The sequence below is a fragment of the Prunus mume genome, linkage group LG3 (assembly GCF_029339155.1).
Source record: "Prunus mume cultivar Tortuosa linkage group LG3, ASM2933915v1, whole genome shotgun sequence".
Lineage (NCBI taxonomy): Eukaryota > Viridiplantae > Streptophyta > Magnoliopsida > Rosales > Rosaceae > Prunus > Prunus mume.
The window spans coordinates 8,022,716-8,043,477 of NC_142700.1; the positions used below are offsets into that span (position 1 = coordinate 8,022,716).

The 20,762-nt window shown below is 36.1% G+C and overlaps 1 protein-coding gene and 1 long non-coding RNA gene across 2 annotated transcripts; one reads left to right on the forward strand and one right to left on the reverse strand.

Moving 5' to 3' along the window:
* Nucleotides 1-928: 928 nt before the first annotated feature.
* On the reverse strand, nucleotides 929-3,264 carry LOC148918627 (uncharacterized). Its single transcript, XR_016125094.1, has 2 exons — nucleotides 3,025-3,264; nucleotides 929-1,237 (listed from the first exon to the last, which is right to left on the reverse strand). It is a non-coding gene; the product is annotated as an uncharacterized LOC148918627 (long non-coding RNA).
* Nucleotides 3,265-13,189: 9,925 nt separating this feature from the next.
* LOC103325476 (potassium transporter 10-like) lies at nucleotides 13,190-20,423 on the forward strand. The gene is made up of 8 exons (XM_089048041.1): nucleotides 13,190-13,760; nucleotides 14,136-14,361; nucleotides 15,608-15,853; nucleotides 17,514-17,564; nucleotides 17,677-17,937; nucleotides 18,040-18,207; nucleotides 18,777-19,028; nucleotides 19,296-20,423. Exons 1-8 carry the CDS (start codon nucleotides 13,647-13,649, stop codon nucleotides 20,345-20,347), a joined length of 2,370 nt encoding a protein of 789 aa, XP_088904167.1. The 5' UTR covers nucleotides 13,190-13,646; the 3' UTR covers nucleotides 20,348-20,423.
* The last annotated feature ends 339 nt before the right edge of the window (nucleotides 20,424-20,762 follow it).

Here is a 20,762-nt window from a genome sequence, read left to right on the forward strand (position 1 = left end):
ATATATAAGTGCTGCAGAGGCTACTTCTCAAGCAAAGTGGCTGAGATTTGTACTTGAAGATTTTGGAGAAGAACAAATTGAAGGAACACAGATAATGTGTGATAACACATCAGCAATTGCTATGGCAAAGAACCCTGTTTTCCACCAGAAGTCAAGGCACATTAACAGAAAGTTTCATTTCATTCGAGAAGCAATTCAAGCCAAGGAGATAGAACTTGTCTACTGCAGAACTGAGGAGCAAATTGCAGATATTCTGACTAAAGCTTTGCCTAAGGACAGGTTTGCATACTTAAGGGAATTACTTGGTGTTAAGTCGGCTAAAGGATTAGAAGGGAATGTTGGTGTGTAATCCTTCAGCCGAGTCTTTGAAGCTAAAGGAATTGTGACTGCTCTGTTTTTTATTTCTTTTAGTTGTTTATTTTTTCTTCAGCTTTATTGTGCACCCTTGGATCACAGTCCAAGTGTTTTAATCTCTAGCATAGGTTTAAGTGACATGTGTAAGCATCTAATAGGATGCTAGAACTTGAGCTTATTGTAAATATGGTATAGGGAAGAATATCTCTTTTCTTCTCTTTGCCTAAAATGATTATACCCAAAACAGACTAACTGATATATGAATACACAGAAGTTTTATTCATTTTTTTCCTGTGAGCAACGTTCTCTCAATCCTTCTGTGCTTTTTTCTTTCTTTGCTCCCAAAATATCCAAAACATGAAATGCTGAAACTAAGAATTCTAACACGATCATTTTGCAGAAGGCAGTTTAACATCGATCAGCTGCTCCTGTCTTTTTTAAAGTCAAATCAAGTAAAGGTTTCAAAGTATTTTAGTTCTAAATAATATGTATTGCATATTCTAAACATTGATTAATTATTCTAATGATGATATATACTTTTCCTTTTTACTTTTCTGTTGAAAGGAATAATAAATTAGAGAAAATTATCTCATTTAATGTAAAATCAAAGCATACTCAGCAGTAGATATCTAATAGTTATTATTCCTGGTTCTCCTTAATCTGACAATTGCAAGAACACAATAACATCATTTTATCACGAGAAAGCCAAGGAAACCAGGCAAAACTGGAGGCACTTCTGATTCATCACTAAGTTCAGCATCATCAATCTCCGCAGCTGTATCCCAATCAATCTTCAGTCTCTTAGCAGCCTCTTGAAGATCAAGACGAGTGTCTGTCACTCTTACGATAGGGACTTCCCAGGCTTTTTCTTTGCTGGTTTAATCTGAACCGATACCAGAAAAAATCATGTAGGAACAACTGAGCAAATTGATATCCAGTGTCGGTTAGAAACTTAGATAAACATGAAAAAGCAGTGGTGAGCCATCTCATGAAAAGAATTACCTGATAATAGCCCTATCCCTATAGGAACATTCCATGAATTAAGACAAACATGGAAAGCCAATCAATTATGATCATCTATCCATTGCACATTAACAAGCATCTCTAAAATAAGTCATTATTATACTTGAATTACAATACTACCTCTAGATTAGGCCAGCAGGTTAAGAGCAAGTCGATTTCTTGGGATTTTTCCATCATTCACTTAAATCAATAATCCCATATTAGCGTCCAAATAAATATAATTAATTTTGCAATTTGTAACAATTTACAGATGCCAAAGAAATTTTTTTCCTTTCTCTTATGATTTTAGAAGGCTATAAAAAACAAAGCAAAGAGTTGTAATGACATAACATGCACTTTATTCCAATTATTGTCGCTCAACAATCATTTTATACTTTTGAACTTATCTTCATCATTATACTAGAGATGCCAAGGCTTTTATCCAACCATTATCAGTATGAATCTCTTTTTCTCACTCTTACATAAGCTATTATTGAATTGACAACTTGATTGCATAGTTCCCACTTGAGAGAGAGAGAGAGAGAGAGAGAGAGAATTTAACAAGGAACAGCTGATAATATACTTTTTGTAACAAAAAAAGTTTGATATTAACACTCAAGATTGAGCTATGATACCCACAATTCCGTGCTAATCAGTTGTTACAGGTCCACTAGTATGTGAACTAGCTCTGTTTATTCTTTACAGGGAATGTATTGCTTCCTTAGTTGCTGATTAACTTCTACAATTAATAATCTTACAACTTCGCCAACACTTGCCAACTTATTTTTGAAAAGCATATCTCTAACTACAGGAATCTTGAAAAACAAGAAAATATATCAAGAAAGGAAATTTTTTACTACATTAATCTTAAAAATTCCAACAAGTTATCTGTCTCTTTGACTGAAATACTGGATGGGCTGCACATATAAGATGGACTTGTGTGGCATTTGCATGTTCACATGATCTTCTCATAGTTAATACTTTCTTCTTAATATCAGGTTCCAGAATGCATAGATAAACTTGCCCAAGCAGGGATTAAAATATGGCTGCTCACTGTTTCTATTTCCTCCATACTACTAGTCAGGTCGGCTTTGCTCCTGGTGCCTGGAATCAGGGTCAGATCACTGATTCAATCACCAGGCATATGGAATGAGCAAAACCTCCAAAACGAGCATATTCTTTCTATCATAATTGACTAAATTTGGTCTAAAAAAATTACTAAGGAGAACATTTTCAGACTTTCAATTCTGTAGATGCCACAAGTATAACACCCAGATCATGTCTATCAGACAACAGGTATTTAGTTATCTCACAGCTACTAAATAACTGCAACCATGCAGAGTAAATAACTGCTACTAGAAAACACCAGCAACAAAATCTGTGTTATAACAAGCGCAACGCAGAGCAAATAAACCAACAGCTCTTGCAGCAACCTAAGCGAAAATTAACAAAAATATCATTCACACCTACAACTGCAACACAACTAACCAGCAATGCAGCAAATACCGCAACAACTCAACATAGAGCTTACATGGGAAGTAAAAAGAATTTAAACTAAAAATACTGCAACCATGTGGAATTACACCCTAAACAAGAAGCTAGAAATTAAATCCTAAAACAAAATAATAATAATAATAATTTGAAAATTTAAGTTTTAAAGAAGAATACCTTCTAGCCCTTCGGTGGGAACAGCTGAAACTGTAAGAATGAGTGATGGACTGACTGATTGAGGTGAGATTGTCTGAAGAAGAAGAAGAAGAACCGAAGCAAGAGAACGGAGGAGGGAAGTGAAGAGAAGGGGAGGGTTTGGGTTCAGGAAAGTGGCCCGGGCTGGTCTGAGCTTCGGGGGTGAAAAAAGGGGCTCAGCTGGGGGACTACGGTGTTCTTCGAACTAGTGTTTCTGGTCAGCATAATCTTTGGTATATCATGTTTTAATTGTTAGATTAGTTTTAACAATTTTTTTATAAAAAAAAAAAAATAGTTTATAGTTAACTATAGTTATGCTTATGGATGGACAAATATAAAGTGTTGAGAATTGTGACAAGAATACATATTGGGTTAAACTAGTGAGAAAAAATATTTCATATAAATATTAGTAGAGTAATGCTACACTTATCACATTTATATCCCATATTTTCATACCACCTTATGTGACAGATGAAGTGGACAATCACATCAATTAAAAAATGTCAATAAATCATAAAAGATAAGAAAACTTTAAATTAATTTTAATTGATGTGTTGTCCACCTCATCTGCTACATAAGGTGGTATGAGAATGTGGTATACAAATGTAGTAAGAGTAGCATTATTCATATTAGTAGGTCACATATCATCAATTTTAATGGATGATGATGAGTATTAACACCACCTTAATTTACGTTTGATGATTGAAGAGTGTGATTTACTCTACGGATCCGGATCCTATGCTATGATTTTCTCTACCATGATATGTTTTACTTCGTTCTCCATATGACATTGCATTCAAATCTCATTTAAGGGATGTAAGCTAGATACATCATCCGCAAAATAAAAACCCAATTTACACTTAATTAAAAAAATGAAAATAAATCACCCTAATTTGACTAACTCCAATTACTCCAACTTAGCATCTCTAACATGTCTAACTGTTCTTTTTTCCTTCTTCTTTTCCCTTCTCTGCATGTTCTCCATATGTTCCTTCCCCAATTCTTTTTCTCTCTCTCATTTTCCTTCTACAATTTACGAGACTGTCTTGTTTTTGTACTAAAACTCTTTTTACATTTGTTTTTTGGTGTTAAATATTAAGATATTAACCATGGAAGTAGGTCGAGATAAGATGATCAAACTCCGGGCAAATAAGATCAGGGCTTCATGCACCCAAACAACTTCAAGAAGTTGACATGATTCTCCTAATTAAAAAGAAATTTATTTTCTTGATTAATTAAGGGATTTACTTTCTTATTTTATATAATTGACAAATCATTATATAATTAGGAGATACTATCCTAATTCATTACTATATCTATTTTCTTGTAAAACACTCATATAAATTCTTATATATACCTCCTTATGGAGAAGAATAAAATTTAACATAAATTATTCAAACCATATTCATATTAGCATGGTATCAGAGTAATCGATCCTACGTTGTCTCTAAACCTTCATATTAAATTTCTCATATTCAAATCCAAAACCCTAAATCAAATTCCTCATTATTCAATTCCTCTTATCAAAATCCATAAACACATACCCTCAAATCTTATATACATACCTCTCAAATCAAATCCTCTTATCAAATTCCTACATCAAATTCATACGTAATATTCCGCAAATCACATTCCACCAATCAAATTCCTCGCATTCTTATATCACATCTTACTTCCGCTACGATGTCAGGATCCCTGACGATTCTCTCATTTATTGCATACTCACAGAAGCATGCAGTCAATCCTGCTAACTCGGCTACCCGGGCTCGTGCTTCTATCACCACCACCAAAGGTTCTGCTTTTCATACGTCCTCTCAAAAATCTGTATGGATTATTGACTCGGATGCTACAAATCACATGACATTTGATCCTGGCCAACTTCTTAGTCGCAAATCATCCACTTCGTCGATGGTGTCTAATGTTAATGGTACCCCCTTCCCTGTGGTTAGGGACCGCTCTCTATCTCTCTCTACTTCCCTACATCTGGATTCTGTTTTACTTGTTCCATCTTTAGACCATAATTTTTTGTCTGTTGCACAACTTACTACTACTATGGGGTGTACTGTAACATTTTGGTCAAATCACTGTGTTTTTCAAGACATCCTCACGGGAAAGACGATTGGTTGTGGTACTCGGTGGGGCAAACTCTACTACTTGGACTGGCCACTGGATAGTGAGACTAAGATTTGTCAAGCTTTCACAACGAGTGGAACTCGTTTTGAGAGGGAGAAAGACAAAGTGTAGTTATGGCATAAACGTCTTAGGCATGCCTCGTTTGGTTTTCTTAAGAAGTTGTTTTCATCATTATTTTCCAGTCTTGATGTTTCCAGCTTCCAGTGTGATATGTGTGAATTGGCTAAAAGCCATCGTGTCTCGTTCCCATTAAGTTCAAATAAGAGTTTGGTTCCGTTTTCTCTTGTTTGTTCTGATGTTTAGGGATCTACTAAAATTGCCACTCTGACAAGAGCTTGATGGTTTGTCACGTTTATAGATGATTGCACACGTATGACTCGGGTTTCCCTTCTCAAAACTAAAAGGGAAGTTAGTTCCAGGTTTCAACAGTTCTATCAAATGGTGGAGACTCAGTTTGACATAACTCGACCCAAATTCCACTTTGGAATCTGCGTTGAACCATGTGTGTGTCCGACACCTTGCAGGTACCGGGCACACTTAACCAAATTGCCCATCTAAGACTCACAATTTCTTTTTTAGGTTTGATTTCTGCAGAAAATTCGCCAAAGTCCCCTTTGTTAATTGCTCTTTTCCCAAAAAATTTCACATGTACAAAATTCAATTCAAATATCCACAACTGTTTAGTATGCACAAGGTTAGAATTCACGCAATCCAACGTCCAATCTTTGTGGCTTCAGGCCTTACAAAAAACCCTAGGGCAATTTTAGAGCATGCTAATTAATCAAGGAGATTTATTTCCTTGATTAATTAAAGGATTTACTTTCTTATTTTATATAGTTGACAAATCATTGTATAATTAGGAGATACTATCCTAATTCATTACTGTATCTATTTCCTTGTAAAGCACTCATGTAAACTCTTATGTATACTTTCTTATGGAAAGGAATAAAACTTAACATAAAGTATTCAAACACATTCATATTTTAGCACAAGCTATCCAAGAAAAACGAAAAGAATTATGAATGCCAACCTTAACCCAAAACCCAATAGGAAAATTAAATACTTGTCATCAAACAAGAACTAACCGCTAGTTTAAGTCCTAACTAATTAAATATACAGTTCGGTTGGACTTTAATTTTTTTTTTTTCCCTCTACCGTTCAAAATTTCTTGTCGATTTCTAAAATCAAATTGAAAGAATATTATGTTTTATAAATTACTCTTAGTATTACTTAATGAGTAAAGCCACAACAATCTTTTAAACTAGTCTATTAGTTTTATGAAAAAAATCTTATTTTCCTTTATATATAACCAACTTCATCTCAAGAAAGGCCAAAAGATGCAAGAATTGGGTTATCTTTGAAGTTTGGGAAAAAAATGTAAAAAAAATGGTATGGCCAACCAGCTATACGGCTATACTATTTTTATTTTTGTTTTAAAATATAGTCGTGTGGTTATACTATTTTTAACTTTTATTTCTAAGTAGCGGTGCGGCTACGCGTTTTAAATATGTGTGATTTTATTGGCACCCCATTATTTGCTCTTTGTGCCCCATACTAATTTTAAATATGAATAACATATTTTACCCTTATACATAATTATCATTAAGAACAAAAAACATATAAAATAAAAATTAAATTTGCTCACTACACCCCACATATGTTCTTGCAACCCTAGTTAGACTTTTTTTTTCTTAAACCATCATGTTTCTACAACCCTAACAAGGTTTATATGCTTATATTGGTGAAAAAATATCTTGTATTTATTCATGAAGTGTGAGACTGAAGTTAGAGAGGCTTCGAATGAGGCATGAGTTTATTTTTTGGCATTTTTCAAGTTTAGGATTTCATTATGGTCACCGGTTACGTTCAACACACCAGTGCTGAATGCGATAGATAAATTCGGTGGAATGTCATTGAAGCATTGCACCTATTTCGATTGACCGACCATTAACTTAAAGATGTTTAGTGGTGTACTACCAAATTTTTACCTACAATTCAGTGGCAACGAACCGAAATATATTTATTTTTTCAGTAACTTATTGTCAACCACAAATTTAATGTAAGTTATTTTGACCTTACTCCCATTGATGGAACAAAAACAAAGTGACACCCTTAAAATAGATGACACATCACCCAATGTGATGGTCATCTCACCAAAAGATGAAAGTTGTTCGTTTCGGGATGCCTCCTCTCAACAAAGGTATATACAACAATCTTATCTGCATTTCGATGAGAACACCTTAGCCCACCAATTCCTCTAACGAAGGGTAGATTCCTTTGACATGCACCTAAGGTGCTCATGTTCTTAGTTAAGTACAAAAAAAAATTATTTAGGTTAATTACCATGAACCAGACTTATATTCTGCTTTTTATTGTTATAGTAAAATGATTTACCTAGTTATTCCAAATTGCAACTGCTATGTGAATTTTAAAACTGCCAATGGGACCTACTCGAGACGACTCAGTAGGCTTGACATCTACCTCAACATTACTATCATGAGTAGCAGTTACATCTTCAACCTCTGCGTCAACATTACTATCATGAGTAGTAGCTACATCTTCAACCTCTGTAGTATCCTCAAAGTGGTATAGGGGACCATGCTAGGGTTGGTTCTCTTGAGTGACTAACCTCGCCGCTTTATGTCTCCTCGTTGAGGTTGTCGGATAAGACCCGTGTCTTGAGGAAACAAGAACGGTGAGCAATCCCACATCGCTCGGGGAGGGAAAGGTGAAGTGCTTAAATGTGTGGGCACTTCTCTTCCTAGCACAGGCCTTTTGGGAGCTCAAGATTCTTAGGAACTCGAAGTTAAAGTTGGGGCTAGAGCAATCCCAGGATGGGTGACCCACTGGGAAGTTGCTCGTGAGCTCCCAGAAACAAAACCGTGACAATATCGTGCTAGGGGAGTCGGGTCATGACACTATTAGGTTGAGATGTTGAAGCCTTAATAGTACTTATGCGAGTCCTCTTCATATCTAGAAAATAATATAAGTACAAACTTAGTAACGAGTTCGGTAGATGATCACTAAAACAAGAAACGAATTCAGGCTATCATTGAAACAAATTCGGTGGACTACCACTAAAAAATTGAAACAGATTTGATGGATTACTACTGAAAAACGGAAACAAATTCAGTGGACTACCATTGAAACAAGGTAACAATTTTGGTGGGGTTTACACAGGTAAGTTAAGGAATGAGGTTCATTAGGGCAATTTAGGAAGGAAAATAAGGTGTAGTGAGTAATTTTAAATTTTACTAAAATTCAGTGGGGTGTAAAGAGAATATGGGGTGCAAATAGAAAATTTTGGGGTGCCAATAAAATCACCCAAAACTAAAATATCATCTAGTAAGAACTACACTCCACTAAGACTACTCATCTGGGCCTTCACCCTATTGCAGGTCAAGCCCAATTTGGGTAAAAATCCATAGCCATATTTTTGGGAGGTTATTTATTTATTTATTCTTTTGCTTTAATTTGTTTTTTCTTGATTGGGAGATTTTATTGGCACCCCATTATTTGCTCTTTGCACCCCATACTAATTTTAAACATGAATAACCTATTTTACCCTTGTACATAATTACCGTTAAGGACAAAAAAATTTAAATTTAAAATTAAAATTGCTCACTACACCCTACATATGTTCATGCAACCTTAGTTTGACTTTTTTCTCAAATCATCATGTTCCTACAACTCTAACGAGATTTATACGTTTATATTGGTGAAAAAATATCTTGTATTTATTCATAAAGGGTGAGATTGAAGTTAGAAAGGTTTCGAATGAGGTATGAATTTATTTTTTAACATTCTGCAAGTTTAGTATTTCATGAAGTACCGAACACTATAGGTAAATTTGGGATGCCACCGAAACGTTGCACCTATTTCGGTTGTGTTTGACCGGTCATGAAATTAATATGTGGTGGAGATTCACCGTAACATGGAATGTTGTTTAGTGGTTTATTACCGAAATTTTGCTTGTGTTTTAGTGGCAACGAAAGGAAATTTATTTATTTTTTCATTAACTTATTGTCGACCACAAATTTAATGCAAGCTATTTTGATCTTACTCCCATTGAAGGAACAAAAACAAGGTGATGCCCCTACTAAAGGTAACAATATGGGAACATAATGTGTAATAGACTATTGTGATCAATTCACAACTTATTCGGTAATTATTTTGAGTTTTTTTTTGTCTGAAATCCTTTTTAGTATCATTAACGTGATATTAATGTTCCAAATTTTATCTTTAAATAACATGAGTTTTATGTGTAGATATTCAAATGGTAGAGATGCATTATTTAGATGGGCTCATGCACAAGAAAAAATGATAATTATCTTCTTGATGTTATTGTCACCGATTGAGAGTTAGCAATCATAAATTCTATTACGTCTATATTTCCGAAAGCACGACATTTATTATGTAGATGACATATTAACAAAGGAGTGTTGGCAAACTGCAAGAAGTTATTTGGGACCCTCAACAAATGGAAGCAATTTAATGAGGATTGGAATACTTTGGTTGGTTCAGAAACGGAGGAGGAATATTGGCGTTGTTTGCATACATGCCAGTTGGTTTAACCCATTTAAGGATAGGTTTGTGGCTGCATGGACAGACACTTGTATGCATCTTGCATCTTGGTTCGCCTCTCCCAACATGTGGTTCTCCTGATTGTCCCACATTTCTTCGACTTATATTCTACCTTCTATTGTCACAATAAAACGACTTATCTGGTTATTCCAAATTGCTAAAATATGAATATGGTTTGAATGTATTAGGTTTAATTTATTCTTCTCCATAAGGAGGTATATATAAGAGTTTACATGTAGGTTTTATAAGGAATTAGATACAGTAAATAATTAGGAAAGTATCTCCTAATTGTACAATGATTTATCACTTATATAAAAAATAGAAAAGTAAATCCCTTAATTAATCAAGGAAGTAAATCTCCTTGATTAATTAGAAGCCTCACGTCAATACTCCTCCTCAAGTTGGTGCATATATGTCACCAATACCTAACTTGGTAAGTGAGTCATGAAATACTCTTCCACAAACAGCTTTGGTTAAGATAAGTTGATCTTCTGATTTTACGAATGGAGGCGGGTGATCTTTTTCTCAATTTTTTCTTTGATAAAATGTCTATCCACCTCAACATGTTTGGTTCAATCATGTTGAACTGGATTATGGGCAATATCAATAGCTGACTTGTTGTCACAATGCAACTTCATTAGCTTTTCTGGCTTGAAGCCCAATTCTGTTAAGACTCTTCTGATCCACAATAATTCACAAACTCCGTGAGCCATTCCTCGATACTCTGTTTCTGCACTAGACCGAGAAACCACATTTTGCTTTTGACTCTGCTAAGTGACTAGGTTACCTCCCACGAATGTAAAGTAACCTGAAGTAAAGCATCTATCTGTAATAGAACCAGCCAAATCAGCATATGTGTATCTAACAACTTTAATATCTCCATTTTTTGAGAACATTAATCCTTTCCCAAGGGTTGACTTTAAGTATCTTAAGATCCGATCAACTACATTCCTATGAGAAACATTGGGCGAATGCATAAACTGACTAACCACACTCACAGCATATGCAATATCTGGTCTTGGAAGACGTATGAAAAGTAGAACCTTTGGTGGTGATGATAGAAGCAAGAGTCTGGGTAGCCAGGTCAGCAGGATTGACCGCATGCTTCTGTGAGTCTGCAATAAGATGCAAAATCATATGGGTTCCTGACATTGCAGCGGAAGTAAGATGTGATATGAGAAGGTGAGGAAGGTGATGTGATAAATTTGATGTATGAATTTAATGTAGGAATTAGATTTAAGAGGTATGTGTATAAGATTTAAGGGTATGTGTTTACGGATTTGGATAAGAGGATTTGAGGACTTGTAGGAATTGGATTTAAGAGGTATGTGTATAGGATTTGAGGGTATGTGTTTAGGGATTTGGATAAGAGGATTTGAGGACGTTAGATTTGAGGGATTTGGATTTGGGGAAAAATATGAGGAATTTGATTTAGGGTTTTGGATAAAAGGATTTGAGGACTTTAGATATGATGGATTTGGATTTGGGGAAAAAATATGAGGAATTTGATTTAGGCTTTTTGGATTTGAATATGAGAAATTTGAGATAAGGGTTTAGACAAAACAACTTCTCTTCACTCCCTTTATTCCCTGAAGAGAAGGGGTCGTCAAAGTAAAGAGATATGCAGTATCTTCATGGGAATACGTCAAGGTAATGGGATATGTCAATAAACATATCATTTTCACTCCCCCTCCCCCCTTTGAAGAGGAGGGGAGAAGAGCACTTAAATTTCAAGAAGAACGCAAGCACAGGTCGCAAGAGAACCTGGCTCTGATACTATGCTAAAATATGAATATGGTTTGAATGTATTAGGTTTAATTTATTCTTCTCCATAAGGAGGTATATATAATAGTTTACACGTGAGCTTTATAAGGAATTAGATATAGTAAAGAATTAGGAATGTATCTCATAATTGTACAATGATTTATTACTTATATTAAAAATAGGAAAGTAAATTCCTTAATTAATCAAGGAAGTAAATCTCCTTGAAATTCCTTAATTAATCAAGGAAGTAAATCTCCTTGATTAATTAGGAGACTCACGTCAACACAAATTACAGCTGCTATGTGAGTTTTAAAACTCGTAAGTAAAGATGGATCAATGAGACCTACTCGAGATGGCTGAGTAGGTTCGGCATGTACCTCAACATTACTATCATGAGTAGCAAGTACATCTTCAACCTCTGTGTCAACATTACTATCATGAGTAGAGCTACATCTTCAACCTCTGTAGTATCCTCAAAGTGATCTTGGAAAGCAGCTCTGTCTCCTTGTTGAGGCTATGAGACGCTGTCTATCAGGTCGAGATGATGAAGCCTTAGTAGTACTTCTACGAGTCCTCCTCATATCTAAAAAAACAATATTAAGTACACACTCAGTAACAAATTGAGTAGATGATCACTGAAAAACGAAAACAAATTCGGTGGACTATCATTGAAAAAAGAAAACATATTCGGTGGAGTACCATTGAAAAACCGAAATACATTCGGTGGGCATCTCCTGAAAAATGGAAACAAATTCGGTGGACTACCACCGAAACAAGGTAACGATTTCGATGGTAACCCACCGAAAGTAAAATTAATTTTAGTACAAATCAGGTTCACATTCGGTGGACTACTATTGAAGCAATGTTACCATTTCAGTGGTAATCCACCGAAACTAAAATCCAGTTTCTTAAAACAAGGTTCGAACCATACACCCACAAAGTTGAAATCAATAATTAAAATCAGACTTTGGCTTTTCAAAAGTGAAATCAAATCTAGGCTTAATCAACACTTAGAAACGTAAATATAGAAATCAAAATTGAAATCAAACCTTGGCTCTTCGAAAGATTTGTGAAAACTTGACTGATTGGTGATGTATGTTTGCTATGGCTGAGGCGATGGTGATTTGTGACGGGGTGAGGCGTTTGGGGTTAGCTGTGGGGTGTGATGGCTTTGTTTTAGAGATGGGTTGTGAGATGGGTTCGGGTTTGCAGAGATGGGTTGTGCGATGGGGTTCGGGTTTGCAGAGATGGGTTGTGCGATGGCTCTGTTTCAAAGGGGATGAGATGTGCAATGGAGCTTGTTGTAAATATGATGGGGTGTGCGATGAGGTGTGTCTACATGAGGAGGGAATTTTCGATGGGGTGGGGCTTGATATGGGATGAGGTGAGGTTTGATATCAGATGGGGTGTGTCTGAAAGGGAAGAGGGTTTTCAATGGGTGGTATATGATATGAGATGAGGTTTACACAGTAAGTTAGGGAATGAGGTTCATGAGGGCAATTTAGGAAGAAAAATAGGGTATAATGAGTAATTTGAAATTTTATTAAAATTCAGTGGGGTGTAAAGAGATTATGGGGTGCAAAGAGCAAATAATGGGTTCGTATAGAATTTCCCTTCTTCTTGATGTCAAAACATTTCTATAGCACTTTTTTTATTATACGTAAATCACAAGTTGGGCGCCGTTGGGGTGTACGGGTTCAATGGAGTTCTGGGTTGTTCTTCAGTTTTGGTGTAGCACTCTGTTTCCACTTATTTGAGATTTGGCACAAAGTTACACACAAACAAGAGAAGACAAGCAAACGAGAGAGAAGCAACACTATGAAAATCTATAAATGGCACATGATATGCGCACCATAAATAGGCAAGGCATCAACCACCTTACTATTGCCCTCCCGAAAAACATGAGACTTACAAAAATTCCTGCCCCTCATCCTCCACAAACTGTTGTCCCAACCCACCAGCAAACACCAAGGAAAATCTGGGGTAAGAGAAGAAAGCTAAGAAGAAGAAGAAGAAGAAGAAAAAAACCCAACTGAGAAATTGGAAAAATGTTGCCAGAAAGGTGAATTCTTGCAGGGGAAGAAGAACCATTTGAATTATTGAGTTGCAAAGTTGCCACCAGAATGACTGAAAATGAAGACCCTGAGAAAAAAGGTGGTGTCTGGGCTTTGGATCAACAGCTGGACCAGCCCATGGATGAGGAGGCTAAGAAGTTCAGTAACATGTCCGAGGACAAGGTTCTCTGTCTCTGTCTCTCTCATCCCCTTCTCATTTTGCAGTAAACTGCTTCAGAGCCCAGTTCACCAAAATTGGGAATGTCATTTTTGAAGTCTTTAATTTTTGTATCTGGTACCCAATTGTTTTTTTACTCTCTCTTGTTTATGCTCAGTTAAGATAGAAATACGTGAATTGAAATTGTGAAAATGAATGCAATCAATTAGATGAAGTCAGACTTTTGTTATTGATTGTGACTCTTTCATGCTATATGGTTGCACTGAATGTAGCCTGCCCATTCTAGGCATGACCTGAATGCAATTAACAGATATTTAAGATACTGTGTTATTTTAGGACTAACTTTTCTCCTGTTTCTGATTGCTTTTTGTTTCCTCCAGAAATGTTCATCAATAACGGTTCTGCAGCTTGCATTTCAAAGCCTTGGTGTGGTCTATGGAGATTTGGGCACATCTCCTTTGTATGTTTTCTATAATACATTTCCTTATGGAATTGACGAGCCAGATGATTTACTTGGAGCTTTATCGGTTGTTATATATTCCCTCACTCTTATTGCACTCGTGAAGTATGTTCTTATTGTCTGCAGAGCAAATGACAATGGTCAAGGTAATTGATCTTAGCCAATAAAGTTACTTTATTCTAATCATATAGGCTCCCCCTGCCCATCTTTCTACTAGTAATGCAGTTCCCAGATAATTAATGTTAGTTTATCTATATTGATTGTTTACTAGTAGGTAGGATTACATTATGGATGGTTTTTTGAGCCTTTTGTTTCACGTATCGCCAACAGTGCAGTTCATTTATTTATTTCCCTCATTCTCTTAATTGATTGGTGGTTCTTATTTCTCTTTCCCTTTGGAAGAATTGAAGGAAGGTTTTCTTCCTGATGATTCCATGAATTAGAAAAGGGGGAAGAATAAATTTTGTGAGGGAGAGGGGAACAGATGAAAATTTGGTGTAGAAACATTATGTAAACATGTACAAGACATCCACATAACAGATTTTTTTAAAATTAAATCCCCGCTTCTTTGAGAAGGTAAACATAATTTTGATTTATTATAGTCACCTTGGAAGAGACAAAGGTCTGTAACACTTTGTGTGGATCAATCATGAAGATGTACAGAATGAGTCTATGGTTGATAAGAACTTATGGAAAATTGTAAAGTGAGTGCAAGAATAAGTATTCTGAAATTAATTGATGCCAGAATTCTTTTAAAAATATTGGAGGGTTGTCTTAATGATTTACCATAAGACTGCATAAAATCGAGAGGGAGGGAAATACATGTTTGAAAGTTGAAGTCACACAAAAAGTGAATCTTTATTTGAAGGGAGTTTCATATAAAAAATTGAAAAATCGGGGCGAGTCATGATTGAACTGCAACATCGTGGGATGGCAGAGCACAAGTTTGAGCCTTGGAGGATTCCTTTATAGTAGCTGTTTCTTGTGAAACCTCTGGAAACCCACTTCCAGTTTTGTCCTTAAAATACCTGCTCAATGTGGAAATAGCACTGGGTGATTGTATATATCAATATTGCTGCTTTACGCCCAATTTTTCCTGATTTAATTCTTTTAAATGATTTCTGAGCTAGCATTGCCCGTTAAAAAAAAAATCATTGCTAAAGAAAATATTTACGTTAACGTAAAAACTCATGAGATCAGATGCAAGGGGTGATTCAGACTCTTTTATGTATTCTTTTTTTAACTAATATCATGCATCCTTTGCTATATGTATGATGCTAATATACCATGAGATACGAGTATCCCAGTATGTTCCCTCCGAATGAGGCAAATTTCCATGTTTGATTCCTCTAACACTTGGTTCCTGTAAGCTTATCCTCCTCATGGTTTCAGGTGGAACATTTGCTCTTTATTCATTACTCTGTCGACATGCAAAAATAAAGACTGTTCCTAACCAAGACCAAAGTGATGAGGAGCTAACAACATATAGCCGTTCTACATTTGGTGAGCAATCATTTGCTGCAAGCACTAAGAGATGGTTGGAGGGACATGCATTGATTCAGAACGTACTTCTTATTCTTGTCCTGATTGGCTCTTGCATGGTGATAGGGGATGGTATTCTGACTCCAGCCATATCAGGTATATATGTTCATGTAGTAGGATCATTTTTCTGTCTATGTGTTCATAAATAATCTTCTTACAGATGCAGATCTTTTTCAACATATTGTATGTGAGTAGGTTACACAAAAAGGTAAATGAGATCAGCCAAATAATATATGAGTTTAAACAAGTGCCTGGATAAGCCAGGTTTAGCAGTTACCTTTGTTAAATGAGGAAACCTTTAAACAAGAAAAGTTGTTAAACAGATTTCAGCATCTAGTAGAATAATGTTGCACTGCTACTGTTGGAGATTGGGCAAGGTGATAGGGTCAAAGTAACCAACTGGTGGCAATTATGGAGATGCTGCAAGGATTATAAAAATTATTTTTCGATATATTGGTTACTTCTTGGAATAGACTTTTGGAAGGGATCATTGGGGGAAATTATAAAAAAACCCAACACCCAAAACACTTTATAAACACACCCAAAATCCATCATTACACACACTCAAAACCCATTTATAAACACACTTCAATTGTTGATTTTGGGTGTGTTTCTATGTTTAAATAGTGCTTGTCTAGGATTGGGTTTATTTATAAATTTGTACTTTTGGAATAGAAACATAATAACACTTGAAAAATAATATCTTTAGTAATTAGACGACAAAAAGGAAGAGAACTTGTTGTCTCCAATGGTACTCATGTTGCCATTATATTGAGCATAATGGATGCTATACTCTTAAGTTGAATATGTAGTCCACTTTCTGAACTATCTGCATGCATGCTGCTGTCACTTTTTCTTTACACAAAAAGCAATATGAAAGTGAGTTATTCATAACTCCAGAAATGTTACAAATTGATGCATTTGTGCTTAAGGTTAAACCATATCACATGATTTACATCTCTTGGATAGGATCTTGTAATTTATGAAGTGAAATGTCTTTGGGTGGTGAGCTTTGAAAAATTTCTTCGGGCTTCGTTTGACCAAGAATGTATGTTTTTGACTTTCTGTCAGTTAGTGAAGAATTATATAGTGGATAGAAACGTACATAGGATCATGAAAATGCTTGGTGCAAATGGGAGTGGAAGAGTGGTAATAAATTTTAACATTGCCCTTTTACAATGCAAATATGGGTTAATATTCGAATGTGTCTGGGGTGGTGTGGCTTTGCCTACGAACTGCTACTTGTCATTGGTGGAAGGTTATTCGGGTATTGGGGCCGATAAAAAGGAGATTACCCTTTTGCAGTGTGTGGTATTGACTTCTTTGAGGATTATTTGGTTGGAAAAAAATAATAGGTCGTTTGATGGGATGCGGGTATACTTTGAGATAGAATTAGATTTCTAACTTCTCTATGGACATCTTCAGGGGTTTTTCTTTTAGTCTAATCCGTCTTATATTATTGCATCATGTTATTCCTTTTGAAGCCTCCAATTAGGGGCTTGATTTTGGCTGTTCAGTTTGAACTGATTGTATAGTTTGTACTTATGTAATAGAGGACATTATTCTAGAAGGAAAATTGCCTATGATTCAAAGGATTTTACGTACACCACATCTGAGAGCTCCTTTTGAAAATAATTAATGTTTTCTTTAATGCTAATGCGGTGACAATGATTCTTTCTCAGTTCCATTGGAAGCTGCTTAGCCATATTCTTTTCGATAAGTAAAAGTAATACTTTAACCATACTATCTTTCGCAGTTCTGTCAGCAGTTGGTGGGATCAATTGTTGCCGGTTTCATACTAGTAATGGTATCTCCATGCTCCTGGATGTGAAGTTCTTTTATTTTCTTTGTCATTTCTGCAACTGAATCTATCAATTTTCTAAATCTTATCTAATTGTAGTTACACATTCTTTATACAGACATAGTCGTGGTTGTTGCTGTTGTTATACTGGTAATTTTGTTTATCATGCAACAATTTGGTACACAGAAATTCGGTTGGCTGTTTGCACCAATTGTGCTCCTTTGGTTTCTCTTAATTGGAGGAATTGGCATCTTCAACATTTGGAAATATGATACTAGCATTTTGAGAGCTTTTTCACCTGTGTATGTGATAGCATTTTTTCGAAAGGGTGGTACACATGGGTGGGCATCTCTCGGAGGTATCATGCTTTGTATAAACGGTAAAATTTCTGTATGCTATTATTGAATTTGATCTCTTCTCTTGTTTCTGATCTGAATTTTGTGACTTTACTCTCTCAATACTGGTTGTGCACCATTTACAGGAACAGAAACTCTTTTTGCTGACGTATCCCATTTCCCAGTCCTGTCCGTACAGATTGCTTTCACATTAGTTGCATTTCCTTGCCTTCTTTTAGCCTACTCTGGTCAGGCTGCCTACCTTATGAAATATCCACATCATGTGTTCGGGGCTTTTTATTACTCTATTCCAGGTTTGTTTGATCTCTCAACTATAAAATATAGTGTATCCACATCATGTGTTCGGGGCTTTTTATTACTCTATTCCAGGTTTGTTTGATCTGTGTGTGTGATGTCCCTACAACATGTGAGGAACTTGTCAACAAGATATGAACATAACACATTTCTTGTCTGAGCACCAAGCTCAATATTTATGAGAGATATCATGATACTGAAACTGAAGCAGTTCAAAAATAAAATACTAGTACTTGGAAGGGTGATTTAGTTATGGGTATAATGATCATCGTTAGCACTTTCCTAACAATGGAGTTGCTCTCATTCTTGAAGACCAGTTTGGACATCAAAAAGAAAAAATGGCTTTTAGGAGTTGGTCTGTTATGTGAGTAAGAGTGTTGTAGGAACTAGGAATTTACACTTCATGAAGAATTTCATAAATAACTAGGAAATTATACATGACAATTTTCATTTGAAGTCTGTTATTCAAGAAAATTCTCTTAAACTTTCATACATTTTCAGAGTAGAGTGAATGCCCCATGTTGATGGTAATTTGTTGCTGAAAGATGCCGATTAATCATTTTTGCAGAAAGTATATATTGGCCTGTGTTCAGTGTTGCAACTGCAGCTGCTATTGTTGCAAGTCAGGCCACCATAACTGCAACTTTTTCATTAATCAAGCAGGCCCTTGCGCTTGGCTGTTTCCCAAGAGTCAAAGTTGTATATACATCAAGGAGCCATCACCAGATATATATTCCAGACATTAATTGGATTCTTATGATTCTATGCATTTCGGTGACAGCTGGATTTAAAAATCAAAGCCAAATTGGGAACGCTGCTGGTGAGTTTATCCTCTTGTTCCCCTCATATCACACCTTCTTCTGATTCTGCATAATATCCCTATAGTAACATGTCATGGAATAAGCTATAAACTTTTGAATGAGCCAATGAATTTCATCCCGAGTAGTGATTACTGGGTGAAATTTTAGACAAATCTTGTTCACATTTCTCTTCTTAAACTTGCGCTCTGACTATTACTTGTTGTATCCCTTTCCAAGCTCGCTGGTTGAACTTGCAACAACTAACACAATCGTACATGTTGCAACAGGGACGGCTGTTGTTGTAGTCATGTTGGTAACCACATTTCTTATGATTTTAGTCATGATATTAGTGTGGCGCTGCCATTGGACTCTTGTACTCATTTTCGCTTGCTTAACATTGGTAGTGGAGTTCACTTACTTTTCTGCTGTACTCCTTAAGGTCAATCAAGGTGGGTGGGTTCCTCTTGTGATTGCGGTAGCCTTCTTTATCGTTATGTATGGCTGGCATTACGGTACAGTAATACGCTTTGACATTGAGATGCACAGTAAGGTATCGATGGCATGGATTCTTGGACTCGGTCCCAGTTTAGGACTGGTTCGGGTACCTGGGATAGGACTTGTGTACTCTGAGATAGCCACTGGAGTGCCTCGCATCTTCTCTCACTTTATCACCAACCTTCCTGCCATCCATTCTGTTGTTGTCTTTGTCTGCGTGAAGTACCTTCCTGTCTGCACAGTCCCAGAAGAAGAACGGTTCCTGGTAAAGCGGATTGGACCCAATAACTTCCACATGTTCCGTTGTGTTGTAAGATATGGCTACAAAGACGACCACAAAAAGGATGATGACTTTGAGGAGAAGCTCTTTGACAACCTTTTCACGTTTGTCCGGCTTGAGTCCCTGATGGAAGGATCTCCAGGCTCTGATGTATCCAGTATACTTAACCAGCAAACAATCCAATCAAGAGATGCCATGTGGAACAATAACAACAACAGAAGTATACCTTACTCCAGTGCAGACCTGTCAATTACATCAGTGGACTCAATTGAGCTTGCTGATTCTCCAATATACGTGAGCCAGCCTCTGACGTGCTCCATTCCTACAAGCAGCCAGCTGGTGGAGATCGATGAAATAGAATTCTTGAACAGGTGTAGAGATGCAGGGGTGGTGCACATACTGGGAAATACTGTAGTGAGAACTAGGAGGGACTCAAATTGTTTTAAAAAGATGGCTGTTGATTACCTTTATGCATTTCTTAGGAAGATATGTAGAGGAAACAGTGTACTCTTCAATGTTCCTCATGAGAGTCTCTTGAGTGTTGGACAGATTTTCTATGTATAAACACTTTTTGGTAGTATAAACCAGCAATTGACTCAAATTACCAAAAAAGAAATTGTGAGTCGGTTGGATCCAACAAAACTCCATGTTTTGACTTAACGTCAACCTATTGTTGGTATGCAGTCTTGTCCAAATCATAATGTCTCAGCTTGTGATATTTTCAAGCGCTACTTCTTTTCATTGGATTTTTCCTTCTATTTTTGGGTGAAGTGAGGGCCAAAAACCCAAAAACAAATATCTTAAATTAAGCTAAAACATTACTACGTGGCCTAGCTAGCCACACCAATCTCTTAACAAAGATCACATAACCATGCTCTGTTAATAAAGATATCATAAATGAGTCCTTTCATTCTTTTAGTTATTCATTCAGTACCACAGAATTACTGATCACAAAATATAGATTATTAATAGGGAGTTT

Bases quoted from the DNA above. Each gene is read 5' to 3' on its own strand.
- LOC103325476 (XM_089048041.1), top strand. From the start codon at position 13,647: ATGACTGAAAATGAAGACCCTGAGAAAAAAGGTGGTGTCTGGGCTTTG. The intron at 17,565-17,676 runs GTATCTCCATGC...TTCTTTATACAG, and splicing joins CCGGTTTCATACTAGTAATG to ACATAGTCGTGGTTGTTGCT. The intron at 17,938-18,039 runs GTAAAATTTCTG...CACCATTTACAG, and splicing joins TATCATGCTTTGTATAAACG to GAACAGAAACTCTTTTTGCT.